General features: G+C 41.9%; 1 protein-coding gene across 1 annotated transcript in view; it reads right to left on the reverse strand.

Moving 5' to 3' along the window:
- DNAH5 (dynein axonemal heavy chain 5) overlaps positions 1 to 22781 on the reverse strand; it is a 253231-nt gene that overhangs the window by 187255 nt on the left and 43195 nt on the right. The window contains exons 2-9 of the mRNA XM_057312162.1: positions 15243 to 15377; positions 12105 to 12189; positions 9252 to 9412; positions 7884 to 8105; positions 5360 to 5497; positions 4425 to 4601; positions 3369 to 3482; positions 2034 to 2141 (exon numbers count right to left, since the gene is read on the reverse strand). Coding sequence (XP_057168145.1) covers positions 2034 to 2141; positions 3369 to 3482; positions 4425 to 4601; positions 5360 to 5497; positions 7884 to 8105; positions 9252 to 9412; positions 12105 to 12189; positions 15243 to 15377 — 1140 coding nt within the window. The remainder of the gene's footprint in view (positions 1 to 2033; positions 2142 to 3368; positions 3483 to 4424; positions 4602 to 5359; positions 5498 to 7883; positions 8106 to 9251; positions 9413 to 12104; positions 12190 to 15242; positions 15378 to 22781) is intronic.

Here is a 22781-nt window from a genome sequence, read left to right on the forward strand (position 1 = left end):
AAATGGCATTAAGTACATAAAACAGCCATTAGTCTTCAACTGGACTCGGGTGTCCTTGACTCCTCTACTCCCAGAGTCTACAATCTATGTACTTGGCATCAGGTTTACTTTTTTTCCATCACAACTATGATCCAGCACCAACCTTTTCTTGCCCCAGCCTTACTGAAGTATAACTGACAAACAAAAATGGTATATATTTAAGACGCACAACGTGATGCTTGATATTCATATACAGAGTGAAACGATTACCACAGTCGAGCTAACACACCTGCCCCTTCACAGTGACCGTGGTGTGGTGTGTGTGTGTGTTGAGAAGACTTAAGACCTACTCTCTTAGTAACTTGTGATGACACAATACAGTATTAACTATACTCACTAGGCTGTGCATTAGAGCCCCAGAATTTATTCATCTTATAACTGAAAGTTGTAGTTTTTTGACCAGTATCTTCCCATTTCCCACACTCTCCAGCCCCTGGCAATCATCCTTCTACTCTTTGCTTCTAGTTGTTTGACTTTTTTAGATTCAATAGGTACTGTCAAAACCACTGGTAAATCAGAGCCGGAAGCACTATGGCAAATCAACAATGCAGGCCCCCTTGTGCTTGTAGGATGAACGTCTGAACCAGCCGGGGGGGGATTCACTTCCCCACGTAAAAGCGAGAGTTCCCGCGGTCGCCGTAGGTAGCCTGCTCTAACAGGTAACTCACAGTCTCCAAGTGCCATGAGAAGGACTATCCCCCCTGGTCATTTCATGACACCGGGAGCTGGAGCAGAAATGTCAAAAGGAGAAGCAACAGAGAGTCAAGCTGACATCCGTATCCACTCACATTTTATCCAACCCTCCAAACTGTAAAAAAACTGCTTCAGAATTTTCTCGTGACTTTGTTTATAAATTACAGGGAAAATTAGATGACTACACAGTATGCATGGAATGACATGACGTCCGGGGTGTGTAGGGTAAAGGTCGGGAGTGCGCGTGAAACAACACGGCGTGTGGACAAAGCCTAGGTGACAGGTTCATGGAGTTTGGTGCACCATTCTCTTTCCTTTTGTACCTGCCTCAAAATGTCCATAATGAAAGGTTTTTCAAAATTAGATAAATGTTGGTTTCACAGTCTTGTTCAAAAACAACACTTGCGGATAATATGCATGAAGCCTGGCGTGATAACACCAACTGACTTTTGAGTGAATACCCCTCACGACCCTAACACATCCTTTTAATGTGGGAAGAAGTGGCATAAGAATCTCATGGATTTCCTCCTTTTTATACCTGAAGTGCCTGACTGAGAGCAAAAGAAAGAGAGTCTCCTGTCCACCCCTTCCCAGCAAGAGCCATGCCTCCCACTATGTTAGCATTCACAACACAAGCCCAGATGAGGCAAAAATGCCTCCATTTTAATACAACACTTAAAATTTTCACCTTGGTAATGAAAGTCATTTACTTCTTAGAGACTGTTCAAAATGGGAACAGCAACAGTGCTCGCCATAAACAGTTACGAGTTAGGACATAAGGTTTAAACATTGTTATGTTTTTTGGCAGAATCATTATAATTGCTTTATGGATGACGGAAATGTTGCAAGTGGCTTTTACTATCGTGATTACTGTTCTAATAACACCAAGTACACAACTGTGGCATCAAATAAATTTGGAAAAGTGGCACATAAAATATAAAACAGGAGAAAGCCAGTTGAATGTAGTTTTTCTTAATTAAAATTTACCCAATAGGAATAAATAATGTGCTAAATAACACAGGGAAGGAAATTCAAAAAGAATCTTGATTTTTTTTGCATTTTTATATATAAATAATACAATATTTATTATAATAATTTCTTTGGAAATAATGCTTTATGATTTGTGGGCATCAGTCTCACAAATAAACTTAATTCTATCTCTATTGAGAGATTAAAATTTTTGCTTTCATTGTGGGATACACAGATACTGAATTATGCCAATGTGGTGATTTCTAAGTATTAAAAAACTAACCACTGCAAAAAATATATAGGTGACCATGGACTCTATGCTATGAACTTACCTTTACAAACAGAGATGTGATCTTCTCCGAGGTGTTATAGTGATGAGAGATACTATAGATCATTTTAATTGCATTTATAAGTGTAGGAATAGCATCAATCATGGATATCTGGAAGATACCACATCAGTTTTCAAAGAAACAAATATCAGATTCAGCAAAATTCTAATAGCCTAACCATTCAATCTCCAACAGAATAAAATTAGCTAAAAGATTTTTTTAATTTTTAAAATATTAACTAGCACTACTAACTTCTTACTAATGAACTACTTACTAAAGAACTTCTAACTTACCTAACAGTACTAACACTACTACTAAAATATTAACTAACACTTCACATAAATGTATTTAAGGGTAATTTTATTTGTGTTATTTAGTCAGATGCACTCAATGAAATTTTGTTTCAATGCAAGAAACATTAACTTTCTGTTAATGACAAGGTTAATGGTTAATTTTGTAATAAACATAAGCAGGCACTCCCTTAAGTTAAAAGATAGAACATCAGCCAATAACCCTTCCCATACTTCTTTGAGAATCATCCAGAATATTAATTATAATACTTACTGGAAACTGGAATATACAATAAAGGTTTTTAAAATATAATATTGCATAGGGCACTTGTGTGGCTCAGTTGGTTAAGCGATTGCCTTCGGCTTGGGTCATGATCCTGGGGTCCTGGGATCAAGCTCCTCATTGGGCTCCCTGCTGAGCAGGGAGCCAGGCGTCTCCCTCTCCCTCTGCCACTCCCCCCGCCTGTGCTTTCCTGCTCTCTCTCTGTCAAATAAGTAAATAAAATCTTTAAATATATATATATATAATATTTCATATGCATCATAGATAGATAGAGATAGACAGATCTAGATAGGCATGAGTACAGTTGACCCCTGAACAACGCAGGTGTTAGGGGCACCAATGTAGTTGAAAATTCAGGCATAACTTCTGACTGCCCAAAAACTTAACTACTAATAGCCTACTGTTGACCAGAAGCCTTATCGATAACATAAAAAGTTGATTAACATATATTTTGTGTTATGTGTATTATATACTATATCCTTACAACAGCGTGAGCCAGAGAAAGAAAATGGTTAAGAAAGATAAAATACATTTACAGCACTGTACTGTGTTTATTGAAAAAATTCATGTGTAAGTGGACCTACACAGTCCAAACCCATGTTGCTCAAGGGTCAACTGTATACATATATAATTTTCTTGAGAGTAAAAAGAGGTTTCAAAGACTTTTCCAACAGACTGTACTATTAATGAATCAAACTGCACATTCAATTCAGCCAGTGCAAAAAGGTCATCAGTAGACTAAGCAAGCAGAGATCTTTAACTCACAGGGTCACTACTGTACAAGGGGTCACAGCATTTTTCAAGTGTGTACAGATATTTGACATTGTCCTTCGCTTCATTTGCTGCATCAGTAACTCGAATATCCATCTCCCGCCAAGTCTAAGGACAAGACAGGAAAGCAGTGTTAATGCATTGATTACAGAGGAACTTCCAATAGAACACAAGTCCCTCGTGTCAGACTTTCAGTTTATCCTATGCATCTCGCATAAAACTGAATCCATGGGACTGAGGGGTACTGCCACATTGAAGAGCAATGTAAGTCTTTCGACTGAAGTTTTAAAGGGATCTCTTCACGGCCTTCTCTTATAAAATCTACTCAATAAAGAGGACAGAGCATCAAGAGTGCAGCAGCCCCATTTGAACCCACACCTTCTCTCCTCCACTGGCTCCTGGACCCACTTTGCACCTCATTCCCATATTTTCTACGGTAAAGAACTGAGGAAGCCTCCAGCCAATAGCCAGCAAGTAACTGAACCCTGCAAGAACCCCACAAGCAACCTGGAGGCAGGTCCTTCCCCGGGCGAGCCTCAGATGAGCCGACACCCTGACCACAAGCTCAGGAGAGATGCTGAGTCAGAGGCATCCAGCTGGGCTGCACCCAAACTCCTGGCCCACAGGCTGTGACATAATATATGTTTGCTATTTTATGTTGCTAAGTTGTAGGGTAATTTGTTACACAGGGATATAAAAGCAATATTCTAGGGTTAAAAAAAACATATTCAAGTTAATTTCTTATTTTACTACTCCTGGTTGGTCTGAATTCAAAATATATATAAAATCATGATATTATGTTACATCTTAATTACATGCAATGCCCTCTAATAATACATATACTTACATGGACACCAGCCAACAGATACTGTTGATTCAAAGGCTATTTCCACAGCACTCAGAATTATAAAAGGGCAATATTATCCAATCTTAAAGTTTGTTCCTAAAGGTGACATAACATTTTTCGGTACCTAGTTACTCTACGGCATGAAAATGCACACAGAGAATTTTCATTCCCGCGTTACAAAGCAAAAAGAAATGGCTGACCACCTTCAGAAGCTTCGACCTGGCAGCAGCAAGCACAACCAACACAGCCTTCACATCCGGGCTTTTTAATTGATCCAAAAGATAGTTAAATTTGGACAGTCTTTTTTTCCAGTGCTCCAGCTCTGCTCGGGGCCCAAGGTCATCTGCTTCCTTACGCAGCTGGTTGTTTTCCGCTAGGACCTGAAAGTGCACAGCAGAGTCTTGAACCTCTGACTAGGGCTGGCAGTATGAAAGTTATGCACAGGCAAAAAAATAAGCAAATGAATTATGCTATTGGAATCATGATATATTTTTATTCATGTGCATGCTTCAAATGACAGCCTTTTACTTGCATTCATTTCTAAAACTTTAAACTTTAGCAAAAATGTAGTTGACTTGCTCTAACTGAAAACTACTTATTAAAAAAAAAAAAAAAAGCTCTGAAGAACTTCTGGAGCACTTGACCTCAGAAAGTTTCCTAAATCCACTTGATGCATAATCTTGGAGCAATATAACATTGGAAAGCACCCATGCCTTAAGTTGGTTAATTTTCATTGTGCTTACTTTGTGATTCAATGTTCACCTTCACTTAGGATTTTTCTAAAAAAAAATTTTTTAAGTTAAGTCTCAAGCTCTCTTTTGGAGGGCACAGTGAATGGAAAACTCCTTGTACTTCTACAGAGGTCCTCTCTCAAGTAAAATACACCTTGAGAAAACAAAAGGCAAAGTGAAGTCTTCTTGTTACATAAGAATTTAAAGCCATTTGCTTTCAACTCTTCAAATTCTTACTACCTCTTCTTAACTAATGACTATAAATTAAATCGCACTGAACTTCTCACCTTTTTAGGAGCTTAAGGTTAAATACTCAAGCAAATGGGAATGACATATGATATACTATTTTCCATTGAGTACTTCAGTAATGTGGCACATGAAACTGACGTTTCGTTTCTGGAAATTACCTGCTCTGTCTGTCTGATCCATACTCTCATACAACCTTCTATTTTCTCCAAAGTCTCAGGGTTATTAGCTAGAGTCAAGTAGTCTATTGGTTCCTTCAGGGTTTTCAGCTCAAATACGTCACACTTTTGAAGGTTCACCTAATTAAAATGAAAATTAAATAATAAGATGATGTTAATTTTAACACACGCACACACACACACTTCTGGCTGACCCCTAGGCTTAGAAGGATCATAAGGTTTTCTCTAAACTACCCTGTTCCCTGAAGAAAAGTCCCTGGAAGCATAGTGTGATACACGATGCTCGATCCTCCCTATGAATTAAGCATGCCTGGAGACGACTGAGGGCAGATTTTGGGTCCCAAAAAAAAGAAAGAAAGAAAAGAAGTTTACTAGAGAGAGAGAATCATCCTAACATCATAAAATTTGGGAATTAATAAGGAACGTAGAAATTACTTAGAAATTAAAGAGTCAACTCACAAAAACAAAGAAAATGGGGGAGCTTCAAGGAAATCGATTGGAGGAAGAGTAATTTCTAATCCATTACATTCTTTTTTTGACACTAACCAGATGAAAAGACTCTCAGGTCTTTACCCAGTAACATCCTTATAGTTTGCAGGTTCAATGGCAAACACACAGATTTGTTTCGGGGAGGAAGGAGGAAGAGGATGGAGAAGGAGGTGTGTTGGATTTTGACTTGATAAAGAAACCTGGTGCATTTTCTCACACACATAAATGGACCTCATTATTTGAGAAGGAGGACATCTCCTTCTGGTAAAGTTGCACGTGGCGCTGTGAATGCCTAAATTCAGGTTTCAGGCCTAATCCCCCTTTACCAACCACAGAACAACTACATTTCTCTCAACTGGTTCAGAACCAGCTGGAGGAGGTGTGGTTATGCCACCCTCAAATGCCCATATGGCCAAAGAGCCACATGACAAAGCCCAGGCCCTAAGGGCTTGTTGGTAACCAAGGTAGAACCAGACTTTTCCCATTTCCTTCACTTGGCTTCCTACTAAATCCCTGTCAGCTCTAACCTTATCTGATGGCCTCCAGCCCTGGCTCCCATGCTCAGAAGTTCTATGTCTGTCCCATCTACATGGGGCTCAGAGACACCACTTTGTCCTCCTAGAACCTAGCCTCCCCACTCTGTGTTTTTCACTTGGCTACACTCCAACAGAGCTCTGAAAACCCACTGGGCCTATGCTCACGGTTCCCCTAGCCTGGAAGAAACTCCCAGCATGCCTCCATCCTTGACCTCCCCCACTCTGCACCTGCCATGTGCCACATCTCCCAGAGCGATCCTTGGTTTCCCAGGGGAGGGCTACGCACTTCATGAAGTGGCATGACCTTCCCACTAGGTGGCGATCCATCCACTTTTTTGATATCTATACCACAACAGGAGGTGGAACCCTAGGAAAGCACTGCTTTTTTAGGTAGAATAACAATTTAAGTTGCTCAGCTTGGATCTTACTATAGCCTGCATCAGAGTTCATTACAAACACAACTCAGATGATAGGTGGAATCATCCTGCTCCTGTCTGAATGTAATTTACTCCACTCCCCTACTCCACATCCTTTAGAAAGCCTAAGGCCTTTCTCCCCCACTATCCTACTAGGTCCAAAAATCTCAGTATTCTTTGGAGAGAAGTGAGTAATACATTGTCATTGGTGGGGTACTTGGGCGGCTCAGTCAGTTAAGCATCTGCCTTCAGCTCAGGTTATGATCCTGGGGTCCTGGGAATGAGCCCCACATTGGGTGACCTGCTCAGCGAGGAGTATGCTTCTCCTTCTGCCCCTCCCCCTGCTCGTTCTCTCTCTCTCTCTCAAAAAATAAATAAAATCTTCTAAAAAAAATACATTGTCATTGGTATCGTAGGCTACATTCCTCTGTCTCCCATACATGCCTGATCTGGGCTGCCGTCCGTCATGGTTTTGCATCCACCACCCTCTGCCCCAAAGAACCAGTAACACAGGCTTACCGTAGATCGCACAAATTTTATGGAAGCTAAATCTCACATTTCCCAAACTTATTCTTAAAGGCCCTTTTGGTCACAGACTGAATCTAATCCACTTCCACCAGATATGTCAACTCCTCTCTCCCTTCTCTCTCATTTCAGGATTTCCTCCATCCCTACCCACCACCTACCCCACACATGCGTGTGCACACACAGACATACACAGACACACACCACACACCCTAGTTCTAAATTCCTTTCCTTCTAGAATGCAGAGCACTGCCACAAGCATTTCACACACTTTCGTTTGCAGTCAAACAATATGATTGAATAAGACCCTCCATCATGGCCAACACTCCTAAGTAGCCCCTAATGCATTAATCGCTCCAAAGTGGAACAATTTAAATCCAGTCACCACCACCTCTTGAAGGGGCAATCACAATGCCCACAAAATGTTTTCAAGGTTTGCTGGGCAAGGGAATTAAGACCATCTAAGAGAAACATTACATACTTACATGTTGATTTTTCACCATCTGATAACTTCTAAAGGAATACCTTATTCATTCTTACCTTCTCCTTCAAACTCTCCTGGGCACCCGACAGGACGCTCACGAAGCCTTCCAGAGAGCTCAAGAATTCCTGCCGAATGCTGGGTGCTTCCTGAAGACCCTCGAGCTCGCCCCAGCCATGGCTCGTGGCCTTGAGAGCAGGAATGAAGATATCCGCCAGCAAACGCCTCATGCTACTGAGCAGGCCCCCATCCGCGGTGTCTAACATATTAAAGCTCACCTCCTGGAAAACAGTGAGAGCCTCCACTGTAAAAATTACCTGCAATCGCAACATAGCTACCGAGTCATTTCTGAATGCTGTTCATCCATCAACTATCCTGCAGAAGTCAACGAAGAGGAACCAAAGGAGAAGGGCAAAAGCTATGAGCCGGCTACAGCAAGGTCAGTCACCACCGCCGGCATCTCAACAGACACTCAGAAGCAGGCAGGGGAGTAGGAAAGCTTCCTAGTGGCGAAAAGGGACAGCTTCAGGTGTGGCGGAGCTGGAGGCAGCTCCAGGAAGCAGGGCGTCCTGTGCAGTTGGGGAGGGGTGCCTATTTGGCTTTCTCTGGTTGGCCCCAGGGAAGTATGCCGGGAGTACGGACACAGTGAAGGAGGCTGACAGTCACGAACCAGGTCCTGATCACGCTGGCCCATCGCTACAGTGATTCCTGATCAGCTTCCTCACTGGTTTCCTGCCAGTCTCACATTGCAGGCTGGCTACCTGGGTTCCTTCACAGAGAAGGGGCTTGGTTTTCTGGGCAGATTGCTGCCAGCCCTAGGTCAAAATTCTGTTTTATATACGGTAGGGCTTTGATCTGTTGGTAGGTTCCGTCTCTAAGTCCAGGAAATTACTTTTTTGATACCCTGGTTAAGACATAAGCTTTGTACTCTTCTCAACTGCAATCCTCAAAACAAAAGCATGAACTAAACAGAACGCAAGACATTACCAGTTTATTTGCTCCAAGCAGATAATGCACCGAGGGCTGAGGAGATTTACACTTTACTTTGCACAAAAATTAAAATTATATATCCATCATTGTAAATCTTCCTTTAAATGTATGAAATTTGCCACTAAGTAAGTAATGTATGGGGATTTTTAAAAGGAAAGACTTCAGTGTTCATGCACACATACACACACGCTTGCACATGCATACATATAATATCAATTCTTGTTAATAAACTGAATATTAAGTCCTCTGATTCAGCAGATTTAAAGGAAATGTCCACTTGTTTGCTGTGAATGCTTTTAGAAGTAGTTCTTTGAAAGTAGTTTTAGATAGCTGATGAACACAGTGGTTACCTCTATAGGGAGGGATTTTTTTTTTTTTTTGGTAGAATTTATGTGACTTTTGGCAATTGGGGGTAAAGGACTGTTCTTGCCCCTTACCCGATGGATGTTCTCAGGGGTGATGGCTCTGGAAGGGTCAGTCCTGATGAAGAACACACATACTCCAGTAAGAGCGACATCTTTTCCCTCAGTCACGAACACCTTAGGTTTTTTAATCTTCTCAGAAAGAGGATTTACTCCCCCTGGAGAGCCAAGCTGTCCTACAAGGGCAGAGAATTTTAGTTTCAGCAAACTATTTATAGTCCACGTGGTTGCCTCTTGGAATGAAGCCTCCTTATGAGAATATTGTCATGTTGACTCATCCATGTGCCCTGGAAGATCCACAGCTTTGACAATCTCTAGCCAAAGTCCTGAAAGGAGTGGACTGATTCTGGATCACAGGTTTATTTCAAAATTGTTGCTCCAGGAAAAAACAGGAATGAGAGGCACAGGAATAGAGGTTTGGTCCAAAGTAGATTCTTGCCGAAGCTACAAAAGTCATTTCCACCCACAATAGGCCACAGCAGAGCCAATGAAAAGGGGTGAGGGAGGAGACAGCATCTATTGCACGTGCTCTGTGTTAGCTCCCCTGCTTGGTACCTTGTCTATGTTACTGAAGTCACTACAACCCTAAAGGCAGCTGTGATCTGCCCCCAGTCCCAGCCAACATGTGGCAGAGCCAAGATCAGAAAGCAGCTCTAACTATAAGACTCCAGACCCCTGCTGCACCCTCAGTATGGCGCTAAAGTCAGGACCCTGTTGAACCAGGAGAGCATCGTGACGAATGGTGTGAGCTCTAGAGCCAGACTCCCAAGGCTTGAGTCTCAGGCTGCACTTCCTGGCCATGTGACCTTGAGCAAGTTACTTAATCTTTCTGTGCTTAATTTTTCTCAGCTGAAAAATGCAAATAATAATACTAAATCCAAGCATCTGGAGTTGTTGTGAGGATTAAAGGAGTTAATACATATGAAAACCTTAGAAAAGCACATAAAAATCGTCGTTCACTAAGCATTCTCATTATTGTTATTTGAAAATTCACTTTCAGTCATCTAAGCATGCAGCTCATTGAGTGGATCATTTAAGTGTGCAGAGCTCATCCACTGTGCTTTTATCTGCCCACGCAAGTTTTAGCTCTCCAAGTGAATCGGTAGCTCAAGCAAGATTATTGGGGTGGGAGGACAGTGCCAAGGGAGGGATCTGGGGAAGGACGTGGACTAGAAGTTGAATCCTAAAACCTGGGGTTAGAACCTCTTGGAGAAACCCTCTTCTAGGCTCTCCCCCTAGCTGGGCTAGAGACTTGGACTGGAGCTTTGACAGTGAATGCGTCCAGTAAAGATAACCAGCAGATAGCTCTCATCAGGAGGACAACATAGCACTGTGGGATGCACAGCCACCGGTGGCCATCTCTGGAGAATCCACCTAGTGCCCACAAGAGCAAAGACCCAGAGAATCAAGGTCAGCCAACTGTGACAGTGACAGTGTCGGTCAAGTCAAAGCTTTCCTGCCACCTCTCCCCTCTTGTCCCTGCCCTACTTCAAGCCTGACACAGTCAGCAACTGTGGTTAACACAATGTGGACAGGCGGTTCCAGAAGATAAGGTGAAGAAGCAGAAGAGGACCATATGCTTCTCTCCTACTGCAAATACTAACCTTCCGAGGTCCCTGCTAGGGTGGAAGGAAGGGGGAGGACAGGAATGAAGAAGGTTGAACTTCAGATCAATTAATTTTGATCAACTAGATATTTTTTTTTTAGTTTCTGAATTGAGATAGTACTTGTCATATGAAGCATCTATAGGAATTTTTCTTACCTAAGAATATCCGGAAAAATCATGGAATGGTCTGAATTTTAATCTAAGGTCAAAAGATTAAGACGAGTCCCACTGAAAAAGGTTTAGAGGGAGAGTGGGAAATGAAAATAAACTTGCATCGTGTCTACAACCCATGAACCCTTATCGTTCGGTGTCAGATTTACACACAAAGGCCTACCTCACCCAGTGCACATTTCATAGATGAACTCAACATTTCATCTGACTTTATGTTTTGCAATCTGGGAAAGAATTCCAAAGTTCTCTATTATTTTGATCTTTTCAGTCAAAGAATAATGAACTTTCTGACCACAAAATTTCATATTAATAATTCTAGAAAAATGTCAATCACTTAGAGTATACATGCATAATTTTCACAGTTTTTAAACAAAAAAGTATTAGCCATGCTCTATGACAACAGCAGTAACTATTTTCCCTTTCTTCAAAAAGGTCATAAAAGGATGAATATAATATTTTAATATAATCATAATATTTTTGTTTATGTCCCTAGTTTGGTTTTAAAATTATATGAATCCACATAAAAGTAGAATGGGATATGCCAATTGAATCCACACAAAGATTTGCAAATTTTTCTTAAGTGAAAATAACTAAACTTGTCATTCCATATTACTCGTTTGAATCATCATCGGTAGAAAATAAACATAATGTGATATTTAACTAGAAAACTCATTATGCTCATTGGCAACAATCCCTACGTTAAAAATAAATGTTATCTATATAGAAAAGAAGCAGATGCCCATAAAATGTTCTAGAACATAACTGCATGGAATGAACTAGTACGGGAGGAAAAGAAGTCTCAAAATGTAAAGTACTTTATTATTCCTCAAAGACCAGCACAGCCTGAAACGGGAAACAAAATACCTCAAATAAAGTTAGAACAACCAGGCTAGATACCCATCATTATCTGTCCCCTTTCCTTGAGAGGAAAATGGAAATTGGGCCTCACCTCACAGAGACCCATTTGTCCCACCTGCCAAGATGGAAGCGTAAGAGGCCCCGTCAGCTCTGAGGGTGGCCTTCTGCTTCATGCCATCCTCAGATGAACCAAGCAACACATTTGTAGGTTACATTACACCAAGTTTGGATACCTGTTTCGGCTACCTCCACGTCCTGATAATAAAATATAAGGTGACGAAGACCTCCAGCAGCGAAAAGCTGATCAATTCTTTCAATCTGTGAAAAAGAAAAGGCAAGGTCACAACTTCGTCCTGAATTAGAAGCAATATTTAAGTCAGGAGTTGCCGTCATCTTTCTTTTTCAGATAAAACCGCATCTAATGCAAACCATAGAGAAGGCATCAGATTTTTCGCAACATAAAAAACAAAGAGAGTAAATGCCTCACCATAATAAAAACATAATCCAACGAAGGAATTCAATTAATCATGAACATATCTGCTACACGTACACATTTGAAAAGAGACCGTCTCTCCAATTTTGCTAATTTCCGAAAGTGCTGAGCTGTTGAAAGCAGATAAATATAGAAGTGTTTTGTTTTCACTCAATTGCAGATCAGAAAGAGAGAACATACCTTTCAAAACCCAGCCTAATACACTAGAGATAATTAATATTAAATTGTGATTTTCCGTGAAAAATGACAGAAGAACACACATGATTATGGAACACTCCATCCAGTAGTAGTCCAGAACTTAGTCCATGAGCTTCACTGTTCAGCCAGAGGACTGCCAACTGGTCTACCACCAATGGAAGCAGAAGCACTTCTTTTAAAGTCATTGGCACATTTTTAAATTCAAATTAGAAGAAAAAGGATAAAGTCTACATGACCATTAGGATGGATACTGTCAAAAAGAACCCAGAAAATAAATGTTGTCAAGGATATGGCGAAATTGGAACCCTTGTACACTGTTGGTAAGGACATAAAAATGGTGCAGTCAGTATGGAAAACAGTATGATGATTTCTCGAAATACGAATAGAATTACTCTATGATCCAGAAACTCCACTTCCGAGTGTACATCCAAAAGAATGAAAGCAGGTCTTGCAGAGGTATTTGTACACCGATGCTCACTGCAGCGTTATCCACAGTAGTCAAAAGATGGAAGCAACCCAACTCTGTTCATTAACAGATGAATGGCTAAACAAAATGTGGCATATACATATGATAGAATATTATTCAGCCTTAAAAAGGAGGGAAATTCTGACACGTGCTACAACACAGATGAACCTTGAGGACATTTTGCTGCATAAAATTAGCCAGTCACAAAAAGACAAATACCGTATGAATTCACTTATATGAGGTGTCTAAAGTAGTCAAATTCACAGAGACAGAAAATAGAATAGTGGTTTTCAGGGACTACGGGGCTGGATTGTTTGACGATATTGAGTTTTCATTTCGCAAGACAAAGAGTTCTGAAGGTTGGTTACACAACGATGTGAACATACTTCACACTACTGAACTGTATACTTAAAAATGATTAATGGGGTGCCTGGGTGGCTCAGTCGGTTAAGCATCCAACTCTTGATTTCAGCTCAAGTCTTAATCTCAGTGTTGTAGGGTGTGGAACCTACTTTAAAAAAAAAAGGTTAAGATGTTTTACATTCTCTGCCATTACCACAATTTAAAATGTTTCCATACGATAAACTCTAGCCTGAAAATTTAACTGTGGAAAAAAATAAGCCCCTTTCCATTTCCACCATATTATAGACAGAACTACGATATATAGGGAAGAGCAAGTTGTCCTGTTTCGTTACACTTCCTTGATTGAGGATGCTATGGGGCCAAGTGGGATGCCCTCGTTGAGAATAACTTCTAAGCCAAGACTATGAAGGAGGTATTTCCAATAGGCCAGTATTGAAACTCCTGCCCCTCTATGTTGCTTGTGGGCCCAAGCCAGGATGTTTTCTTTCAGCCTCCAGGTTTTGACCTTCCTGGTCCTGAATATGACAAGGCAGTTTAACTTGGGCTTCCTACAGTTCAGAAATTTTACTCATATATTCCACTTGCATGATCCCAAATCCGATGTCCGAACTGGGAAATAGGGCAGAGTTAAGCATTTCACCGGTGGAACACTCCCTCCACGACTGAATCAGGCAAGTGATTCTGTCTCCTTCTGGGCCTCCATCTTGGGGGGATGATATTATCTACCTCCTGGCATTATAAAAATTCAGTGGGGTAACAGATGAAAGTCACTTAGATGGGACTGACGCCTGGTAAATACTCAACAAACGTTAGCTGTGATGAGGAGGAGAAAAGGGAGGAAAAGGGCATTTCCTCAATCCCTGATTGATCCATCTTGTGGTTGAGCCATTTTAGTGTTATCCACCCCTCACTGTTGACTCCTAGTGACCTCACCAGAGTGACATGGCAGGAAGGAACAAAGCCAGTGGAGTGCTGGAGCCAGCTCATACTGATTCATGACAGCCAATTGATCACAACTCTTTCCAACTAAGCCTTTAGTAACATCATGTTGATAGTCTGGAATCATCCATGGTGGGAGTATTAACACCACTCAAACACTCAAAATAGTGCCTCCCTCTACCCTCGCTCAAAGCTGGTTGTTAAACATTTATAAGGGTACCACCAAATAACATTATCAATAGTGTGACACCCCTATCACCGGAAACATCTCACCCTCTCTCCCTCTATTTTTATGCCTAAAAACTAAAAAGGCAAACAAACAAACAAAAAAAAACCATTCAGCAACCATCACAGCCCTCCTGATATACCTTTCTTTGTGCTCAGGAAATTATATCCCCCCATATTTTGATCTTCCCTCTCCAAAATCAAATCACACCCCAGATTTTGGAGGGAAATCATGGCAGAAAATGGAAGTTAAGTTCAGGAACAAAAGAAACCAGATTCAGCTGCCAAACCAAAGTCAAAATCAGGAAACTACGGCACAATTCAATCACCCAGGTTAGAACAGGATAAATGCAAAACATAATAAATCAGAAGCAGAGAGGAGACTCTATTCTCCAAACCCAGGTTCCAAGATGGCGCCTGAACCCAGCATCATTGGATTCAGAAACATGCAGACATTGCTGTCAGAACCATCAGACTTAAATGACAGTTATAAGTACACCACTCAACATGAAGAGCTGGAGAGCCCGTATGTCAATCTGCCACCACCTGTACCATCTGAATGGAGTCTTGCCCATGTTAGAACAGACATCCCCTCTACAGCCCAACACAGATCCTGCCATAGAACTGGGTCAATAGACTCTCTGTGCCCTCCATAATCAAGCCAGTGAGAACTCAAATGCATCTCACCTGATTCCCCTCAAGAATGGCATCTTCCACTTCGGTTTTGTCCAGGTCTATGCAGGAAGCTACAATCGCAAATAAGTAGTCATGCCTACTATCCAAATGTGCCCGTTTGGCTTCCTTCTCTTCCTTCAGTCTTTGCTGTAAGAAAGGAACAAAAATGTTACGTGACAACTGCTGTTCTCAAATGGATTCATTCTATGATAATTTTATGTGATTATTGCTTTTTCAAGTCTTGCGTATTCGGATAACAGACACCTTAATGGTACCAGTTTTTATGTACTATCTTCCATTTTTAGAAATAATGTTATTCTATTATGAAAATAAGATGTGCTCATTGTTTTTAAAATTGTATAATACACAGAAGCTAAAAGAAAGAAGAATCATCTGCCATCCAGAAATTATTACTGCAATTATTTTGTTCTAAATCTTTACAGATTTCTATGCATACATAAACATTCAACAGACACACAAAAAAAGAGTTTCCCATTTTTTGTAAACATCCTCTAAGGCTTTAAAGTAATATTCTCCTACGTTATCTCCTACCTTTATTGTTTGTTTACAGATTTATATCTGGTCGTGAAATTGATTTCTGAATACCATTGCTTACCTTTAAACTGACTGTTAATTATAATACTAAGGCATGTTCAATATAACCAATGTGGGCAGTTTGAAGTGTATCTTTCCATACGCACTATGCCAATACAAACATATGCAAATGTATACAAACATCTCTATATTATACTATAAAATTTTTCATGCATTTTCTTTTAATAATACACCACAGACCTTTTTCTACTTCAATATAGGCTATTCCTATCTGTGTGATAGCTGCAAAATATTCAGCAATATGGATACACCAGTTAGGACATCCTTAGTAACTAACTGTGTTTGCAGCTGTGGCATCCCACAGCTCTTTGGCAATAGGACCATGCCATGAACCTCCCCCGCTCTTGAATTTGGCGGGCCCTGTGACCAGTTTTCACCAAAAGAATGCACGGAAAGGTAAGACCTCAAACCCAGCTAGGCTAATCCTTAGGAGATCTTCAGTTTCTGCCTTTGTGCTTGGGAATGCCACCTGGGAACCCAGCTACCATGCTGGAAGAAGTCCAAGCCACATGGGGAGACCACATGGAAGAAAAACCAAGGTGTTCTGGTCAACAGCCCCAGCCAACCTAGCCAACACCCCAGAACCAACCTTCCTCCATGTGAGGAAGCTATCTTGGACATTCCAACCTATAGATGACTGCAATCCAGCCCAATGCCATGTGAAGCAGAACCACCACCCGGTTGAGCCCAATCACCCACATACTCAAGACAGGTAAGAACAGATCATGGTTGCTGCTGTGAGCCCTTATGTTCTGGTGTGGTATGTTATGTGGCAGTAGATAACAGAGTAATCCTTGTAGAATAATTTCACTGATTGGACAGAAAGCAAATGGACGTAGGCTTGAGAAAAAGTTGATTGAGAAAAGAGAAATACAAAGATACTGACTATAAACTCTTCTTTCCAGAAACTTGACTATGAAGGAAAGAGGTGTGGTACTAGTAGATAGAGAGGAATTTACAATCAAAGAATTTTGGGGGGTGCCTGCCTGGGTGGTTCAGTTGGTTAAGAGTCCAACTCTTGATTTCAAGCTCAAGTCACGATCTCAGGGTCATGAGATGGAGCCCCCCATCAGGCTCCACACTGGGTGTAGAGCCTACTTATGATTCTCTTTCTCTCCTTCTGCCTCTGCCCCTCCCCCCATTTGCATGCACGCTCTTACTCTCTCTCTCCAAAGATAAAAAAGAAAAAGAAAGAATTTTTTTAAACACAAGAAGAACTTAAAAACAATGATGAGAAAAAGTTGGGGATTTCAGAGGGGTTGAAAGGCCATCTGTGGACCCATGCAATTAACATTTGTTTTCCAGAACCTGAAGGGACTGCTTGAAAGAAGAATTAGGGGTGGAGGGAGGGATTAAGGTTTAAAAAAATAATAAACAATAAGCCTATTTTCTTGCCATTTCTCCCTAAAGGAACTAACACAGGTCCTGACACAAAGTATACGTTCCATAAACATCAAATAGAAGTAAATTTAAATCTGTTTTCAAATGTGGCTAGGCTAAAACAAGGACGATGTCCCATTGTTTCGACTGTTTTCTTCCTTCTTGGCAGGGAGGAATAAAAATGCTTTTCAAAGTGAACTCTTGGGGTTTGTACTAAATGGCTTCAGCAGCTTGAGAACATGGTGGGCAACCAGGGGAGCCAAGAATCGGGCATCAAAATAAGATGGCCAATGCTGGGTAGCGACAAAGAAAGAAAAGAACCAGAGAACCAGAAGAGTTAGGATGTGAAGCAACTGAAGGCTTCCGAAGAACAGAGAAACTGAAATAAGACTCTACCATGGCAACACATTCTCTATGACCTGATTTTATAAGACTCCAAAGGGGAAGAAATATATATATATATATTTTTTTTTTCTTCCATATCCTAGTGGAGGAAAGGAGAGATTGGTCCCTAAAACAGAACGCTAATTATTCTATTTTTACTTAAGTATCACATAGGAAGAAAAATTCCAAAGAAGTATCATGTGTACAAAGTGAATTACAAAGTGTTTTTTTTTTTAAGATTTTATTTATTTATTCGACAGAGATAGAGACAGCCAGCGAGAGAGGGAACACAAGCAGGGGGAGTGGGAGAGGAAGAAGCAGGCTCATAGCGGAAGCAGGCCCATAGCTTAACCGCTGTGCCACCCAGGCACCCCTACAAAGTGTTTTTAAAGTAAATGTTTTCAGAGCTACGCTAAAAAGCGTGTTAAGCAACGAATATGTTCTTGAATAAACTGATTGTTCTGTCTCTAGAGACAAGTAATATGAAGCAAGCCCCTGGAGCCAAGTAGAGGAAAGACCACACACAAGTTTGTTGATCTCAACTCTCACTGCCGTATCCTAAAGTATCCTGGTATAACGAGGGAATTGATTTTTTACTACCACTAGAAGTCAGTAAGGTCAAACAAATATTTGGTGACCAGACTGGAGCACTGTCAGCCCATATACTTAGGCCTGCAGCTTTCTGGCTGCTAGGGAATGGCAGCAACCAGCAGTCAGGGGACTGGCTGTCTGAAGGTGGCTGTCCTGTCAGCCTCCATGTTTCAACATGGAGAACACCTGGAGAGGGAGGGTGGAGTGGGATGAAAACAGCAAGAGGTGGATGATGGAATATTTTTTTAAGAGTCACATTAAAATTGTTTTGTGTTGCATGAACAAGCACCAACGGATGGGGGTAGGGAGGCGCCAGGAAACCTATTCGATGTCCAAAGAAATCTAGAAAGTAGTCAAACATTTCTGCCATTTGGTGACAAGATACGCTGTGGCCACCCTACAAGAAAAGGGTAGCTAATGTGTTAGCTCACAGGAAACAAGGGCTGCTGTAAGGCCACCAATGTGGACCAATGAGCCCTGGTTGTTAGAGGGGTCCCGGGTTCCGGTCTCGGCTCCGCCATTTGCATCTGTCAGTCAACCTTTCCAGAATTCTGTTTCCGTAACTCCAGACTCCAAGCAGGAGACCAACCGACAGCTAAGTGCCATTGCTTCTCTACCGTCAGAGCTCCTTCTCACTGGGTCAAAAGTTAACATGGACAAGAGACGTGAGGTTTTAAAGTACGAATCCCAACAAAGACCCAAAGCGTGTGCTTTCATAATAAAGCTCTGTGACGTTTTCTCATGACAAACCTACCCATTCAATGTTTTTTAAAACACTAACTTTTGCCTTTGACCCTACAGTTCAGCGCAAGTCTGCATGCCTGTATACAGACCACACTCATATCATTTTGGCCTCAGGTTGACAATCGCCAACTATATGAGAGACCTTACTCTCATCTGTAAAATGAAGATACAGGTCCAAACGTGAAAGGTAATTGTGAAGATTAAATTGGGAGCAGTCTTGAGACAATAACTAAGTCAACCAGCACTTGAATTAAAGTGGCTGAATTAAAATTCAGGAGGAACAGAACTTTTCAATAATAATGTTTTAATTGTACTAATGTTTAAACACCCTCCAGTCTTAGAAAGCCCGGCCCTGTCGGCAGGTTTGTCTCAGACCCGGGTCTACCCCACTGACATCACTGGCAGCCGGAAGTGAATGTCAGGTCTAGGAGCCCCTTTGTGGCTGAGCAGGGACACCCGTTTCCCCAACCCTCCTGACGGTGTCATTTCGCTCTATTTGCCCAGCGGCAGTGCAAGCTACGGCTCTGCCAGTCATCAGTCCCTTACTGTGCTTAGGTTTCATTGTCACAAAAGCCCCATGAAGTAGACATTTCTATCTCCACACAAGGAACCTGAGACTATGGACCATTAACAATTTCCCAAGAGCATACAGTTAAGTAAGTGGCAGGGCTGGGCAACCAAGCCCTGTTGTGTTTGCAGGGCCAGGCCAAGACATGGTTGTCCCAGGCAACTAAGAGTTTTGCATCCATTCAAACATATTTCAGAAACATCGTTTCTTTGAATTTCCACTCAAGGATTATCTAGGGCACTCTTGGGGGGATCCCCATATACATTGCATGGGTTATAGGAGCTGTGCGTGTGTGCGTGTGTGTGTGTGTGTGTGTGTGCGTGTGTGTGTGTGGAAACTGGGGTTAATAGGCACCATTTTCTGAGTTATACCAGAGACATTTTAGTACCAGTATGGACTGGTGTCCAGTTGGCTCCCACCTGGCATGCCCAGAGTCCAGCTCTCTCATTGCACTCCTGCGTCCCAGCAAATGGTAACCTCCCATCCTCAACTCCTAAAAGTGCCTAGAAGGTGGGCTCCCTGCTGGGGCAGCCAGTAGGCTGGACTCCACGCCTTCCCCACTGTTGCTGCTGTTGCCTGAACAACTTCACTTTTATCGATGTCATACTGTATACCTCAGGTCTTCATAGGACACCTTTGCACAGAGAAGTGTATGGGGTGCAGAATGGGTTCTGCAGCCAAAAAAATACTTGTTTTAAAAAAAAATTTTTCCAGGTGACATGATTAGCCTGTTGCAGGTCTGAATGTGAGAAAGAGATCTGTTTCGCTGAGCATTAGTTGCATATCTTTGAATGAATACATTTCTATTTTCTTGATTTGGGTGTTGTATTCTATGTATACAGATTCATACAGCAATGTAACAAACATGGTGGAGGAGAGTATAATCTAGATTAAAATCCTCACTGGAGATAACTGTAAATGTGAGTCCATGAATTACAGGTGAAACTCCTTATCTTAAATCACCGAAGTGAGTACCTCTGAGACTGATTCTGCTTTGGCTCTCAATACCAATCTCAAGTCCACAGATAACTAATCACTTGATGAAACATAGCACCAAAGAGGCCAAGGACATGGGGTTTGATCATCTCAGGCCAGTTAGCTTCACTTTATATCACCTTCCCTAACTGTGGATGAATCAGGGCAAATCCATGAGCGGAGGAAGAAATTATTCAAAGTGTATGCCCAGCTGAAACGCCTCATTATTGGTAATCTGCCACATGTATAACCTGATCCTTCTTATCTCCTGAGGGTTAAAATAAAATAAATATCAACTGAATCTCATCATTCCCGCCAGAGTATCAGCTCCACAAAGAGGGACATGTTCTATTTTAATTTTTGCAATATCCCCTGTGCCTAGAACAGTCCCTGGCACATAGAGGAGCCTCAACTAATATCTAATGAGTGGATAAATTAACCAAATTAATCATTTACAAGCCACTCTCAAGTAATTAAGGGCTGGAACACATTATTCTAGCACAGTCTGAGCCTGTGATTGCAGGCTCAGAATTCAGTCAATAAGCTCCTAGGTCTTCAATGCTGTTGTGTCTCGAGTATAAACCACTGCACAAAATCCTACCGTTAGTGTGGATTATAGCTCTCCCTCAATTTACAGCACATATAACCAAGCTCACTTCGCCTATATCCTACAACGTGCTGAATGACGAAACCTGACGGAAGTGGTTCTCCTGCTCACTTCCATGTAGGGACCTCTCTTTCCATGTCTTCCAACAAAGAAAAGCCTTCCTCTTTTCCAGCATTTTCCTTTTGACCCACAGGGCCCCATTTCCTCTGGGAGCGCCTGCTATGTGGTGCTTCCTGGAGCATCCAAACTTGATCTTTAACTGGCTGGGAGACCTACAACCCAGCAACTCTCCCCTCCCGACTGTGCTTTTCAAATCTTGCTTTCTCTTACCCCCTTCCTTTCATTTCTCCTGGTGAAGGGCCACACACGCAGAGGAAGTGCAGCACCTCCTTCCCACCTGAAGAGCACTCCAGCAAAGTGGTTTCTGGACGGGAAAGACACTCCATGATGGCTAATCCCACTCACAGCAGGTGCTACAGTGAAGCCCTCCTTTATACAAGGAGAGCTGCGCTCCCCTCATTGTAAAGAGATAGCACTTAAACTGAGAAGATCCCAGCAATCTTCTTGTCCTAAAAGTTCTGGAATCTTGTCTATTTTCACTGGAGTTCTCAGGGCCCCCAAATCTCCCCATTTACTCACTCCCTTATCTGTCATTCTTTCCAGGCCAGTAAAAGATCCCCTCTTTACCTTTTACTATATGTGGATTTTTCACCCAAATCGATCCAAACCCTGCTGGACGGATCACCACACCATCACCACAACCTTCTCTGCCCCCGGCATTCCATTATCCACATTCTAACTTAAAGTCTGTTTTCTGCACACCAAATTGTGGGATCTGATCAAAGGTCCTTAGTGGACCTACCCAGGGCCATATATTCTATCTTCCTTCCCACCCACGGTGGTTTTACTCCAAATCAGGAATACCTCTCTTGTGGAATTTCAAGAGTTCCCTCTGGCTGCAGGGGCCATATAATTCAAGTAGCCATATAATTTCACCCACAAGCTAAAATATATGATGCCACTGTTCACATTACCTATGGCACAGGAACAAAATTCAAAAATTCCCTTATTCAACACAATAAACCAGAGTATTTAAAGCTGGCTGCTCATTAGAATCACGGAGAGTTTTAAAATAACTGATGCCTGCCTCTACCCCGAAACTCTAACTTATCTTGTCCCAAGGGGGGCCTGAGCACTGGTATTTCCCAGGTGATTCTCACCTGCAGCCCAGCCTGAGAACACTGCTCCAAAGGAAATCATTCTATGAACTGATCATGACTGATGAGTATGACCAGAGTTCCTACTTGAGGTAGGAACTCAACAGAGAAAGTCCAGGGGCATAAATTTGGGATCCCTCCAACTCCAGACCTCTTTTTTCCTTCTCTTTACTGGCATGATGCCAACACCAACCGTTAGCACTAGCTTCAGCTCTAAACTTCATGGGGCCCGGAAGTGCTCCCGCCTGCCCGTCATGGAACACAGCAGCTCCTGGCACAAAGTAGGCATTCAACAGATATTTGTGGAATGGATGGATTTTGCACTTAACCGCACTTTCCCAGGGTCTAGCAACAGCGTGATTATGACGTGGGCATCTTGAGCATTAAATCGATCAGGTTCAGGAATATTCACCTGAGCACTAACAAGCAGTGCCTGTCCCCTCCCCACTCCCCAGCTGAATCCTAGAGCC

Source organism: Ursus arctos, unplaced genomic scaffold, assembly GCF_023065955.2.
Source record: "Ursus arctos isolate Adak ecotype North America unplaced genomic scaffold, UrsArc2.0 scaffold_15, whole genome shotgun sequence".
NCBI lineage: Eukaryota > Metazoa > Chordata > Mammalia > Carnivora > Ursidae > Ursus > Ursus arctos.